The sequence below is a fragment of the Gopherus flavomarginatus genome, chromosome 1, assembly GCF_025201925.1.
Source record: "Gopherus flavomarginatus isolate rGopFla2 chromosome 1, rGopFla2.mat.asm, whole genome shotgun sequence".
Taxonomy (NCBI): Eukaryota; Metazoa; Chordata; order Testudines; family Testudinidae; genus Gopherus; species Gopherus flavomarginatus.
This window is the reverse complement of record NC_066617.1, coordinates 270,391,503-270,406,615: the sequence shown is the minus strand read 5'-3', so window position 1 is coordinate 270,406,615 and position 15,113 is coordinate 270,391,503. Positions and strand designations below refer to the sequence as shown.

The following is a 15,113-nucleotide window of genomic DNA, read 5'->3' as shown; positions in this document are numbered from 1 at the left end:
ATGTGTCTCCTGAGGCTCTTTGCAGCACATATTAAAACACTGTGTGATCTAATTGTTAATCCATCGGGATGATTTTACTATGTTATTTGCTAATTGCAGTTGATAAAATAATACTAACTCACTTTGCTGTGAGAATAATATATATCAATATAAAAACCAAATATTTCCTGTCATACTGTTTAAATATGAATATATAGTACTACTGTAAATGAAACAATGAATTTACACTACTGTCAAGTATCAGAGGGGTAGCTGTGTTAGTCTGGAGCTGTAAAAGCAGCAAAGAATCCTGTAGCACCTTATAGACTAACAGACGTTTTTGGAGCATGAGCTTTCGTGGGTGAATACCCACTTCGTCGGATGCAGACGTTTTGGAGCATGAGCTTTCGTGGGTGGATGCATCCGACGAAGTGGGTATTCACCCACGAAAGTTCATGCTCCAAACGTCTGTTAGTCTATAAGCTGCCACAAGATTCTTTGCTGCTTTTACACTACTGTGGCTCTTTTGGGTAATACTGATCGCTAATTTGGCTCTTGAACCACTGAGGTCTGAGTATCACTGGCCTAAACCATCCAAAACAGGTGGCTATCCAATCCAGTCTTTTTCTGAAAACTTCTAGTGAAGGTGCTTACAAGGCCTCTCTAAGCAGTGTGTTCCATTGATCTCCCGTTCTTACAGTTAGGAAGTTTTCTTCCTGAGATTTTATCTAAAGCTGCTGTGCTGCAGTTTGACCCCATTGCCTCTTGTCCTGCCATCTATGGCAGAAGAAAACAACTTTTCTCCAGCTTTTATGGTAGCCTTTACAGTATCTGAAGACCACTATCATATCCCCCCTAAATCTCCTCTTTTCCAAACTAAACATACCCAGTTCCTTCAATCTTTGCTGATATGACTTGCATTCCATCCCTTTGATTGTCTTTGCCCCTCACCTCTGGATCCTTTCCTTTTGCCCCTCACCTCTTTACATCCTTTCTATCCGGCCGGCTCCAGGCATCAGCCCAGGAAGCAGGTGCTTGGGGTAGCCAACAGTGAGGGGTACGGTGACCAGACAGCAAATGTGAAAAATCGGGATGGGGTGGGGGATAATAGAAGCCTATATAAGAAAAAGACCCCAAAACTGGGACATCTGGTCACCCTAGTGAGGGGCGGCACCTCGGACTCTTTGGCAGCAAGTCCCTCACTCGCTCTCGGAGTGAAGGACCTGCTGCCTAATTGCCACCAAAGACTGAAGCAGTGGTAGAGCTGATCGTGATAGAGGGTTTTCCCCACCCCTGCCCCTGCTTGGGGCAGCAAAAACCCTGAAGCCGGCCCTGTTTCTATCCATTGGCGACCAAAACTGGCTAGTTCTCCAGCTGAGGCCTGACCAGTGCTGAGTAGGCTGGTACTATCACCTCCCAGAGTGGGGTGATTGAAGGGTTTTATACTATTAACTTATTTAGGCTAGAAAAATCTCTAACTAGCAGCCAGACTGGTGACACTCCAGCAGAGCTGGGTGTACAAAACGTACCTTACTGGCTGTGGGGGACAAAGTGTGCATTGGGAGGGGAACAGCACCCACGGCTACTCCGCCAGCCCAGTCCCGAGATGCTGGGGGTGGAAAGCCAGCAGCTCCTGCGGCGCTGACAGTGGGTCGGAGGTCCTGTGCGTGCATTGCCTTACGTCCTCGGCAGTGCACTTGGCAGCACGCCTCCCAAGCCTGCCTGGAGGCTGGGGTCACCGCCCGGGCTGGCTCGGGGCTCCCTGCGCTGAGGACGTGGCTGCAGCAGCCGCCCCCGGAGCCTGGCCTCGGCGCCGAGGTGAGTGACCGCGAGCCCAGGGAAGAAAGTGCAGCCTCACCCCGGCGCGCGGCCAGTCACGCTCGCGGCGCCTGTGGCCGGAGCGCCGGGTTCAGCGAGGTGGCACTGACCTGCGCGTGCTCGGCGGGGGCCCTCTGGGGCTGCCGGGCACGCGCAGCAGCCCAGCGTTCTCCGGGGCTAATCTGCGGAATCCCGGCGCGCCCGGCTCCTCCGAGGCACGAGGATGACGGGCGCGAGGCGGGGAAGGAGCAGCGCGCGCTCCCTCGAACACTGTCCCACAGCCTGAGTGCCTGCCCGGCGCGAGGGAGGGAGGCGATCCTGATTGGTTGAGCGCGGAGCGCTGGCCCCACCTCCTCGCCGAGGTGAAAGGGCAACCAGGAGGCCGGCTGGCTGCGACGATGGCGGCGTCCTTGCGCCAAGTGGTCGCGGGCAGCTGGCGGCAGCCGCAGCGACACCTGCTTGCGCTGCAGGTGAGCGTGGAGCCGGGTCAGCGCTAGCAGCGGCCGGGCCCGAGCGCCCTCCCGGAGCCGCCCGCGGGGGATGCACGGGAGGCGAGCCCAGCCCGCGCCCAAGGGGGCGTCGGCGGGAGCCCCCGGAGGTCGCGTTATGGGCTGTGGCAGGAGCCCGGGGGAGCAGCGCTGAGCGAGTCCGTCGCCGCCCTTGTCTGGGGCCGGTGAGAGACCAGCGGCTCCCTCTGCAGGGCCCGGAGAGTGTCTCTGGGATCTTATGCTAGGTGCCCCTTCCCTGCCCCAGGGAGCTGTACGGGTTGTCCACGTTTTTCTGGGCTGTGCCAGGCTAGTCCCGGCCAGCTGCTGCCCTCTGGGGTGAGCTGGTAGGGACCAGTGGGAATAATGTTCAAATGGGCCTCAGCTTTCAGTGCCCTTCCTTCAGGAGCCTGGTTGTTTCTCTTGATAGCTCTGACTGCCATGGCGCCTCTCCTTTCAAATTGGGGGGGGAAGGGGGAATGAGTTACTTTTCTCATACCAGACTTGTGGCTTCTGGACTCTCCAGTCAGGATTGGGGAATGATTGTGTCAAAGGTTGTGTATAAGCTAGCTTTCAAAAAGAAAAACCAAGGTATTTGTCTCACTTCTATGTACTGCATAAAAACTAATGGATAATATCTCATTTGTTGCACCACAAGTAGCAATTATGTGAAATGCTGTGCAAAAATATTAAAATTTTGTTACATGATATTTCATGCATCCTCTGTTTCTGAACAGAGGTATTCATATAGAGAGGTCTTGAAGATCCTTTAGGGAGGAGGAGAAAAAGGGTAGAGCTTGGAGAGAAACTTGCAGAACAAAGCATCTGTCTTGTATAGCCTTAGAACTTGTGAGCTCTGCAGAACAGTGCACCTCCTAAATGCTGGGGCGGTGGAAGGGATGGAATGTGAATGCCTGAGATTCTGAAGGCAAATTGCCTTGGAATGGATATCTGAAGTAGTCAAGGGAGAAGCCACAATTTACCTGATCAGAAGAACTCCGAGCTCCACAGAATGGAGCCTTCTCCGGTGTAGTACCTCTTAAGGATGGTGGCAACAAAGCTGCCATACTGTGTATCTTAGGAGGCATACAGAAGAGGAGACTTCTCTTGTCCAGAAGGTCTGCAGGACCTGGGTGAATAAGCATGCGTGTGGGCTGGATGCAGCAAATTAGAACAGATAAGGAGGGGAGGCATTTCACAGTGGTTTGAGCATTGGCCTGCTAAACTCAGGGTTGTGAGTTCAATCCCTGAGGGGGCCATTTAGGGAACTGAGGTAAAAATCTGTCTGGGGATTGGTCCTGCTTTGAGTAGGGGGTTGGACTAGATGAGGTCCCTTCCAACCCTGATATTCTATGATTCTCCCTCCCATCCCCCCTTTGGGAGCCCAGAAGTGGAAGATTTCTTAGGAATAAATGGTAGAGTGAGCAGCATAGATAACTTGGTACCTGTCCAATGGAGCATGGAACTCCACAGTAGCTTATTAACTTCCAAGGGCAGGCATCTTCTGACACAGTGAAAGTAATTTATAAGAAAAAAAAACAAGTTAATAGGTTACATTAATGAGAACTTTATTGAAGTGCGCAGTGTGAATTCTTACAAAGATCTCTTATACTTTAAGATACATATTCATGATATTAAGTATATAACTAGTGAGGCATATAATGAAAAACTAGACTGTCACTGACATACTTAAAATAGGATTCTAAGCAAAATAGAAGAACATTGGAGACCTTAATTTCTTCCTCTAGAGGTTGACATGTAGTATAACTGATGGTATTAGGTCAACAAGGATAAAGGAGGGAAACCTGTAATTAGAGGCGAAATGCGTTATGGATTGGCAGAAGCTTGCCATAATTAAGATTTTTGTTTATAAGCTGCAAAGTCCGTTACAAATCCAGTTTTCAAACACCACTTCCAAAAAGGGGGAAATTTAACTTGGATCTCACATGTCCCATGTGAGTGCTCTAACCACTGGGCTCAGTTATAACATGGGCACTGCCTCCATCTCCTCCAGCCAGGTTTTTGAATGGGACCTAATCTGGTAGGCAGCCTCTGAGCATGCCTATTGGATTGGGGTCCTGTATGTGAGATAGGCACTCTAAATCTATCTTTCCACAGTTTGCGGATTGCTCTGGGGTTGAGGAGAGTGACAGCAGTGTACATGCCCAGACAGAGCTCTTGTGGTAGAAATTGAGGCTCCAATGAGTTTAGGTGCTTACAGCCAAGCAGGAGTTTTGTGGATAACAGTGGTGCCTAAAGCCATGTTTGTACTAGACACCTTGGTTGACACAAGTTATCTTGGTGTAGAGCTGCTGCACTTAGTGTATTGCTCATGCATTTTTGGTTCATTGAATTGGTGCTGTGTGTACTTACCAGGAGTGCCTGTGTTGATGCACCATGGGTAGGTATTCCAGTGTGCAACTTGCCATTGTCTGGCGCATGGTCTCTTGAGAAACTTCATCAATGCATGGTGGGACAGAAACAAGTTGTGTGGGAGTGACTGAGAGCAAGGAGTCAAGTTCCTATCATGCAGCTTCATCTATTTCTTTATTTTCATGCCTTTATTAAAAAAAAAACAACAAAACCCTGCAAAACTGCACAGCACTTCTTGCTGTCAGTCCTCTCTGAAAGAACCATGGAGTTCACACAGCTCTGCACTGTTGACATGAGTATTGCAAACACAGGACAGACAATCCTCCAGTATTTGTAGAGCCATAGAAAGTAATGTTCTTTGCTGCTAAGGTTCTGTTTCATAGAGGGTAGATAGTGAAAACCACTTCAAGGTTGCTGATGGCATTGTAGATCAGCTGCAGGTGGAGAAGAGCTGCTTCTGACCCTGAGAAACCAGCATTAACTGGTGGGATTGCATTGTAATGCAGGCTTTGGATGATAAGCATTGGCTGCAGAACTTTCAGACACAAAATGCCATATTCCTGGGACTGTGCTGAGTTTGCTGTTGCCATCCCGCTCAGGGACACCGGATTGAGAACTGCACTGGCAGTTGAGAAGTGAGTGGCGATTGCTCTCTGGAATTTTGCAACCCTGGATTTCTACCAGTTAGTGGGAAATAATTTTCGATTTGGAAAATCCACAGTGGGGACTCTTGTCATGCAAGTGTGTAGAGCCATTAATAGTTTCCTTTGCCTGCTATACAAGAGTGTCTCTTTTGGTAGCGTACAGGAGATGGTGGATTTGCAGCAGTGGGATTCCTGAACTGAGATGGGATGACAGAAGGTGCACACATTCCTATTTTAGCACCAGCTCACTTTGCACAGACTGCGTCAACAGAAAGGACTACTCTTCTATGGATATGCAAGTGCTGATGGATCACCAGGGATGCTTCACCAGCATCAATGTTGGCCGGTCAGGGAAGGTGCACGATACTCTCATCTTTAAGAATGCAGGACTGTTCAGAAAGCTGCAAACAGGGATGTTCTTTCCTGACCAGAGGATTTGGCATATCAGTATTGTCAGTGCTACAGTGATCATGGTGGACCTAGCTTACCCCTTGCTTCCCTGGCTCATGATGCTGCATGTTGACCACCTCAACAGCATCAAGGAAAGAGTCAAGTGCTAGCTCAGCAGGTGCAGAATAACAGCGGAATGTGGTTTTGGTAGGTTGAACTCGCCCTGTACAATAACATTATGACTCTTAAAATAATAAAACAATAAAATTTTGGGGTATGAGTGTAGGGCAGTGGCATGGAGCACTGATACTATTTTCCACAGGTGGTGGTGATTTTAACTCATATCTTGCTCTTGAGGGTAACAAAGATGTAGAAAACACTGCTCCAACTGGCATCCTGAAGCCACATGGCCCTGTATGCTGCTGGCTTCTTACTTCTACGGTGCTAGCCAAAGTCATGTAGAGTGACCAGACATCCCGATAAAATTGGGACCGTCCACATATTTAGGTGTTGGGACGCAATTTGTCCCGATGTTTCACTCCGTTGTCAGCACTTGCCTTTTTTTGCTCTGCTGGCAAATCTCTTCTCTTCTTGCTCCTCACCCCACCCCCCCCGCATATCCTGATATTGTCTCCCTCTCATCTGGTCACCCTAAAGTCATTGCAGGTGGGCATGTTACTGTGGGGGAAGAAATAAGGTTACCATCCCTAGAAATCTTTGGCAAAGCATTGCAGTGTAGCTCTGTGAAAATTTTATCAAGATCTCTTGAGGGCTGTCCTTGTGTACATAAACAAACTGCTCTGCTTTCCCACATAAAGTTAGCCAAGAGGCAATGCGAATACCAACTCTGCCTCTGTTTCAATACTCATGTCCTGCTATGTAGGGGTTGGGCTTCATCTGTACATTTAAACATTGTAACAGGCAAGGTGGTTTTAATTTAAATCAAATTAGTGAATTAAATCACTAGTCAGGAAGACTCGATTTAATCATGGATTTCTACATAAAAGTGCATTCTTATTGGTTGTTATAACCTTAATGCATATTCTTCACAACTCAGAGAGAGAGATGTAGGTTTCATTTTTAGAAGGCACACACTATACATTTTTAAAGTGATTTATTTTGAAAACTTTTCAGATTAGTTTTACAGCTATAATAGAAAATGAATGATTGTTTGGTTATATTCATTTACCGAAGGTAATTGAAGCAGATACTTATGAAGTCATTGGGTGGTGAACTATCTCCAATTCAACAGGTTAATCATTAATTTTTGGAGGATTTTCTTGCCAGGCTGTATTAGGAGGAGAACATCACCAGACAGACATTTGAATTGTTTTATTTAACTAGAACAACGTTATGTACTCTGGATTTTTTTTCTTCAACAGCAAACATATAATATTCTAACAAAACAAGCATATGAATTTTTGAATGTAGTTAAACATTAAAGTTTTTTCAAATCAGGTTTGATTTTGTTAATTTTTTTAACTAAAATAGTTTTTTTTTTTTTTTTTTAAATATTTCATTTATGTCAGCCAGGTCAACATGAGAAATTCAAAATACTGGCTTCTGCAGTTAACTCAGTCGTCTTCACCGTCGTTTTCCAGATTATAAACAAACAGGAAAAGAAAAACAAGCTTTCCTGCTTTTTTTCAAGTCCCAAATGATTTCTCAGTTTGAAATGAATTTAGTCCAAAGGAAGAAAATATTCTTTTTACACTGGCAGAAGAAGCTACTGCTGTTAAAAGTGAGATCACTTCAACAGTCTCTGAATCGAAGTGTTTAAGTGACTTCCACCGCTTCACTGTTGTGACTTTCTTTAAAAAATCATCAGCAAACATGCTTCTTGAATGGTTCACCCTTAGCTCTGAAGTTTATTATAGTTGGCATTATGGAGGGATGATTGCAGGATGTTCATGTCCTAGCCAACTCCTCTTCTTTGGCAATAAAGCTTTCACACTGGTACCGAGTATTGAGAATATTTTGCAAGAAAATGAGCTAGAGAGAGTGCTTGTCCCATTCATTTTTTAAATGCCTGTACAGTAACTCCTCACTTAATGTTGTAGTTATGTTCCAGAAAAATGTGACTGTAAGGGAAATGATGTTAAGCAAATCCAATTTCCCCATAAGAATTAATGTAAATGTGGAGGTTTAGGTTCCAGGGAATTTTTTTTTTGCTGTGCAGTACTATAGTTGGGAGGTGCCTCTGCCTTACCCCACACAGGCACTGGAGACAATGAGGCAGGCAAGGAGACTGAAGGTGCAGTAGGCTAGGAGAAGCACATTGCGCAGAAGCAGTGGCAGCTTCTCCTATTCTGCAAGCACCAGGGGTGGAGGGGCTCAGCCCTCAGCCCACCCACGCCACTCCTTCCCCCAAGCTCCCACCCTTAACCTCCCTCTTCTCCCCCCACCTTTACTTTGCACACCACATCTTCACTCCTCCCTGTGACAGGTTCTCTGTTACACCCCTCTTCCAGAGCCTGCTGGCTGTCCCAATAAAGTGCGGAGGCTTTCAGTTATGCAGCACCCATGGCTTTATTTACACATACACAGTTCTCCCACCTCCAGTGTTGAGCTATATATAAAGCTTACAGGGTTAGTTCCCTCTTTTCCTGCGGTCAGCCCACAGCTCGGAGTCTGACCTTTCCCTGGCTGGCTTTTCTTGTGGCTCCCAATCCTTATAACTGCTGGCTTGTCAGGCCCGCAGGTGGAGACAATCCCCAGGCCAGGCATCAGGACTGTTTCACCAGCCCCAATCTCTTTCCCTTGATTGGAGCTGGCTGAGCAGGGGTTATTAAGTGCTTTTGCACCAGCACCCTGCAACACTCCCCCTTCCCTCCTTCCTGCCGCAATCAGCTGTCTTGCCATGTTCAGGAGGGAGGGGGAGCCTGCAGGCCGAGTCCTTGCTCCTCCCTCCTGAATGCCGCAAGCCAGCTGATTGCTGTGGGCAGGAGTTGGGGGGGGGGGGTGAAGGTGCTGATCTCTGGAGTCTACTGGTGGGTGGGAGGTGCTGTGTGTGTGTGGAGGGGGGGCGTAAGGGAGCTGCCAGCTGTGGACAAAGCAGGCAGCCAAACAACATTATAGCAAAGCATTGCACAGCTTTAAATGGAGCACATTCTGTAATTGAGCAGGGACATAAGATCGAAACAATGTTAAGTGAGAGGACATTACGTGGGGAGTTACTGAAATTTTAACTCCATAAGATTGGGTCCCTAATCCATGAACTCGTTTACAAAACGTTTCTTAAACATTCTTAAACAGGAATATATTGTTTCATACCATAGAATTAGAATTTGTAATCCCTATTCCGTGATGAGATACATTATAGCTCAAAGATATCTTTAGATAGTTTTTTTTTTTTCCTCAAAGCATTTTATTAAAAACTTTTTTTTTAAATCTTTTTTTAAAATAATTGATTTGTATCCACCGTGGTAACAGGAAATAGATTCACAAACTTTTCCTGAGGTTTCTTCCCCTGCATGGGGCTTAGTTGCCAGAACTGACTAGACTGTGCTGGAGTCTTGAATGGATCCTGGCTCTGCATGGCGGGACCTCCCTGATTGATCGTATGCCCCCTGTCTCCCATCTTCTCCTTGCTGTTCACAGGAGGGTCTACATCCTGGGCTCTTCAAAGGAACCCCTGGTGCTCTACAGGGTGCTGGTGGGGTCTCTGCCAAGTGTGTCAGGGAGCTTGTATTAAAAGCAGCAGATCTGTGGCTCAGCATCAGATCGACTATTGGGCCTGACTGGCCTTCTGGTATCTGTGCTGCAGTTCCTTCACTTTCATGCAGCACTGCTGCTGATCCCTGTCATACCCCTTTGCTTGCATCCCCTGTGCAATCTGTCTGTCAATGTCCATATTTCCAGAACTGCTCTGTAGCTGTGCTTGCACAGACTATTCTTCCCACAGGCCCGAGAAATCCAGTGGCTTCTGTCTACTCCAGGCAGGTGCATGTCTGGAGCATGTAGCCAGCGTGGTCCATTAGGCACTCGTGTGCAACATGGAAGAACTGCTAGGTGTGTTTATCAAACTGGGAAATCGGAAAAAGGCATTTTAAAAAATATGGGCTTTGTACAGGTTGTGTGTGGCTCCTGGTGTCTGTGACCCCTGGGCAGTGGAGTTCACAGTTGTGGTCAGTGTCTGGCATTGTGGGATAGCTGCTGGAGAACTGTTAGGGTCAACATAGGTCACGGTGTCTATATTTGCACTGTGTCAACCACGACAGGCTGACTTCCCTGAACAGTATTGCCATAATGGGGTACTTACATCAGTGGTAGACGAATTTTGAGCATAGACACAGGCATAACTAGGCTGACGCAAGGTGACTTACATAGACCTAACTTTGTAGCGTAGACCAAGCCTCTATCTTTGTGGCTCTGGTCCAAGGCCCTGTTAAATGCATTGTAAAATGTCATCTTGTTGGAGAAGTGCTTGAAACTTGTTTTATAGATACCTTGGCTAGCACAGAGTTGTCAAACTCTGGTCCTATCAGTACAGGTTCAACCAACTGCTCTTAGTGTGTGTGTGTGTGGGTTTTTTTTTTTTTTTTAATAATGGTTTTGCTTCAAGTTGAAGCAAATTTGACTTAAATCTTACTTTGAGTGGGTTGTTTAAAACAATTAACTGCAACACACTGAGTTAGATTACAACTCTGTGTACTTAAGCACTTAATCTGACAAACTATACACCAAATGTAAACTCAGTACGGAATTTGAGTTTGATTCTCCTAGTATTTTCAATACAGGAAAAAGAGGAAGATAGTTGTGATTTTGTTTAATGTAGAAGCTTTGTAAACGAATTAGGTTATTTTTATAAAACTAAGATGAAGTTCCTGTCAAAATGTATATTAAACACCTCTACCCCGATATAATGCTGTCCTTGGGAGCCAAAAAATCTTACTGTGTTATAGGTGAAACCGTGTTATAGAATCATAGAATATCAGGGTTGGAAGGGACCTCAGGAGGTCATCTAGTCCAACCCCTTGCTCATAGTGGGACCAATTCCAAACTAAATCATCCCAGCCAGGGCTTTGTCAAGCCTGACCTTAAAAACCTCTAAGGAAGGAGATTCCACCACCTCCCTAGGTAACCCATTCCAGTGCTTCAACCACCCTCCTAGTGAAAAAGTTTTTTCCTGATATCCAACCTAAACCTCCTTCTCTGCAACTAGAGACCATTACTCCTTGTTCTGTCATCAGGTACCACTGAGAACAGTCTAGATCCATCCTCTTTGGAACCCCCTTTCAGGTAGTTGAAAGCAGCTATCAAATCCCCCCTCATATATCGAACTTGCTTTGATCTGCTGGAGCGCGCAGCCCCGTCCCGCTGGAGCGCTGCTTTACCGCATTATATCCAAATTCATGTTATATCAGGGTAGAGGTCTAATTAAAACAGTTAAAAAAGGTTTCTTACTTTTTCAGTTCTCTAACTGCATGACAGCTTTCCTCTTCCAATGTTAAAAGGTGTTTTCAATAAATGCCAAGGTCTTAAATCCATTTTAATTAAAACTGACTGTAACTTTTCCATTTCTTCCCTTCTAATTTGCTTCTTTTAGCACAAACATCTTCTGGCTTCTCCTGTGCCTTCAAAGTTAAAGGGCTTTGTATTTGTGGTGTTTACAAGACAGTTCAGTAGCCTCTCTTTCTAAATTAGCTGTAGACACTTGGTTCAGCTGCTATAAACCATCAGAAGCTTTTCTTCCAGGGAATTATATTAACTTGCAAAGATTTTGTTGAATGTGTGTGTGATTGAGCTCTTGTGGGTTTCCCTACCCTTCTGTAGTAGTGTACGAAAAGGAGATGGTGCCTTTCTGTTGGGAGGTGATGGGAGGAGGGTATGTGTCCCCTTACCACCCCCCCCCAGTCCAGCCAAAATGAGGTGTCCGTTCTTCTATTTCACATGCAGAAATAGGATTATATGGCCCACTCCTGCACCTGTCTGCTATCCCTACTCATTATTCTGGAAAGGACAAACCAGAGAACGAGTACAAAATTTTACCTTGTATTTGTCCCTCTCTTTGTGCAACCCCACTTCATATGGCCTCCCAACATATGTTATTTATTTATTTTTCTTCAAGCTTCATTTTTCCTCCTTTTATCTAACCCGCTATGTCTGTCACGGTCATGCTCACACTCACTCACTCATCCCCTCATCAGATAGCAGTTCCTTGTGGTACATTTATAGAGCTTGGTTATATGGAAAAAACATAAGGGCAGGAAGTTGAAAAACTTACCTTGATAGTGCAGTTAATTATTTATTATGCTCCACCCCATTTTGTATTTGAACCCTGAGTAATCTTCCTGGGTCTAGGGATCTATAGTCTTTGTTTCCTAATCTTTAAAACTGTATGGACTACAGACAGAGCGACTGTCCCAGTCACTTTTTCAGTTTGGTTTTGTCCAGCTATGTATATTTACTGCTCCTTTAATTTTATTGTCTGAACCTGATCATTCTTGTGTTCCAACTGAAAAAAAAAATCCCTGGGTGATGTGGGAAGAGTCAGGAAGCGGCCAGGCAGGCTTTAGAGAGATGACCTGAAATAACTGTGAAGGGGTGGTGCATGTGCCTTAAAAATTATATATAACTCTTTGCCTCTTGGAAGTCTTGGACTCCGCTACAATTAGTGAAGCTTAAGCCATTGGAACAGGAATAGCTCTACACACTTTCTGGCAGTGCTTTGTGGGCCACAGCCTGAGAACCACTGTGTCACCCTGTCCCCATCTCTTCTCAAACACTAGATTTTTGTTATCAGAGGGGTAGCTGTGTTAGTCTGGATCTGTAAAAGCAGCAAAGAGTTCTGTGGCACCTTATAGAATAACGGACGTATTGGAGCATGAGCTTTCGTGGGTGAATACCCACTTAGTCTATAAGGTGCCACAGGACTCTTTGCTGCTTTTCCGTAAGATGGCAGTTTTAGTATAGATACATGTGTCCTAGGAAAAGATGAGTGATGCACAAAGAGCATCTCTCTGATCTTTTGCTTCCTCCTGTAAGCTAGTCATTCTTGTGGGTGGACATCTTTCACTGCTCATCCAAAATTGCTGCCTGGACACTCAAAATGACATTTCAAGTAGTCTGACATACTGATAAAATAGACTACGAAATCTTTCTACTTCACCAGCTTTAAATAATACACTTAGAAGTGCTTATAAAGAGTTGCTCGATGAGGGGAAGCTAATTATTTGGCTTTTGTTATTTTAAACTACATGAAATGGAAAAACTTGGCTGTTTAAGCTGTGAACTGCTAACAATCCTTTTGTAAACAAATTCCAAAATCTTTGAGGATGGACAGATGTGTTGGTGGATATATAAGGGAGTAAGACAGTAGATGAAAATGTGCTGTCCTTTTAGTTCTGGACACTTCTGGCCAAAATGCTAATTTGAACCGAAGAAAACTTAGTCTTAACCTGGTCCTGTAGTAGTTTCTTAGCCACATAAAATCACTTTTGCCTGCTTTACGTGCTTCTAAATCCCAGGGGATGTAGCATTTCAGGTCTGAGATGTACTGGCAGACCAGTGTGGTGTGTTCAAGCTTCTCTATCAGAACTAAACTCTTTCTAGTTCTCTCTCAATACATCTCTTGAGAGGCACTCAATTCTTCGCCCCCCCCCTTTTAAATTAAAACAAAGCCCCACCCCAATCTAAAATCATAGGGAGAAAAGCTACCCTTTTAAAAAAAAAAAAGGGGGGGGGGAATGTGGCAGTAAAAGAACATTCAAGGCTTATAACTTATGGTACTCTTGCAATTTTAACTTTAATCACTGATTGTGCCATGAAGAATCAGTGCTCTCTTTTTGGCAATGGAATAAGTTTGAGATCTAATACAGTACATAGGGGAGAAGTTTTTCATGTCTAGTATTTAATGAAAACCTTTTTCCTGAAACTTCCTGAATATTTTCTTTTAGGTTTGAATGTAAGAAGTTTCAAGTGTGGTGTATATGTGTAGTGGGTTTTTTTTTTTAAACTTCCTTGCAGCTTAATTTTTTTTTAAAGAAATGCTATATATAAATTATTCTTTTAATTAACCAAACATCTGTAATTTGAATCCTTATCCCCTCCATGTTTTTTGTAGTGTGCAACACGCCATTCAAGATGGTGCCTTATAACTTCACGTACATTCTATACAGCTGAATATGACCCCAATGAGAAGGTAAGTTTTATAAAATCACTCGACTATACTGTACCATAAACATATATTTGAAAGCCAAAAGTTAATCTTTTCTCCAGTACCTATGCTAACACTAGTAGTTTTAGTGAGACTGCCTGTTACTAACAAAACTCCTTAAATGTTGGATTTTATTTAAAAAAAAAAAAATCTTGCTCTTCGGGCAGATAAATTATCCTTATTCTTGGGAGTGTATTTGCCCATGCCCTGGACATAATGTACATTTCTTTCACATTCCAAAACACGTTGGAAATAGTTATTTACACTGTACTTAGTCATTATTTTTGCAGCGGTTGAGTCCCCATTTCTAGAGAATCTTTAAAGCTAGATTGACAAAACATTGCAAATTACTATAGACAGCAACTCTGCATTAGCAGCAGGACATTTATTAAATGACCTAACGTCTTCCAAATCTAATGTTTATGAACAGTTCACATGCTAGGAAGGTATAAAGATGAGACTTTACGGGGCTAGCAGAGAAGAGTAAATCCTCAAGTTAGAGGAGGTTGCCAGCTTTTTTTTTATTTTTTTTTTTATTTTTTCCCCTCTGTGTCTGGCCCATTAATTGACTCAGGAAGTAGCAATCTAGGTCTGCAGCTACTAGCCAAGCAAAACTTTTTTTCTAATGGGAGGTACATTCACTTGGCTTCCGTCTAAGTAAATCTGCTTGGATGATTGCAAATGCTGTGGCTGCATGTGCTCTGGTATTGAGGGGAAAGTATAGCAGCTGTGTTTCACTCTGGGGAATACAAGCCATAGCTTTACATGTCTGCATAGAAGCACCTGACAGGGGATGACAGCTATATTAGAAAATGAAGGGTGGGGGAAACAGGAGTGTAGAACAAAAAGTAACTTCATTCTTGGGAGAATTTGATCATGAATTTGCACTTGCAACATTTCCTACAGGTCTTGACTGTCACTTATTCAAGACTGCTCCTCCCTCTCCCACTATGGTTAATTTCCTCTGTGTCATGAAGATAGCTCTGTATTGGCAGTGAAACAGGGTGCTTAGCTTCCCTCAATCTGTTAATTGGAAATCCTGTGAGTACGTGCAGGGGGTAGTGGGTGTCAATGGAGCTCAAACTCAGTTATCTGAACATTATTTAAAAAAACTGAATCAGACTGAATTTCAAGATCTTCTACTAATTAGGGGAAATGACCTACTCAGGAAAGACAGCATGTTGCTCAAAAGCAATGTGTGATGTTTCTTGCTGGATGTCAAATGTGTCCTCTGTAATAGCAGGAACAAGAGTTCAGTGTCTCCTC

At 44.5% G+C, this 15,113-nt stretch overlaps 1 protein-coding gene across 3 annotated transcripts in view; it reads left to right on the top strand.

The window, feature by feature from the left end:
- The first annotated feature begins 2,162 nt into the window (after nucleotides 1–2,162).
- Nucleotides 2,163–15,113, top strand: part of PCCA (propionyl-CoA carboxylase subunit alpha) — a 445,042-nt gene continuing 432,091 nt past the window's right edge. For all 3 annotated transcript variants that reach the window (XM_050948397.1, XM_050948393.1, XM_050948408.1), the window contains exons 1-2: nucleotides 2,163–2,267; nucleotides 13,755–13,832. In XM_050948397.1, coding sequence (XP_050804354.1) covers nucleotides 2,196–2,267; nucleotides 13,755–13,832 — 150 coding nt within the window. In that variant the 5' untranslated portion in view covers nucleotides 2,163–2,195. The remainder of the gene's footprint in view (nucleotides 2,268–13,754; nucleotides 13,833–15,113) is intronic.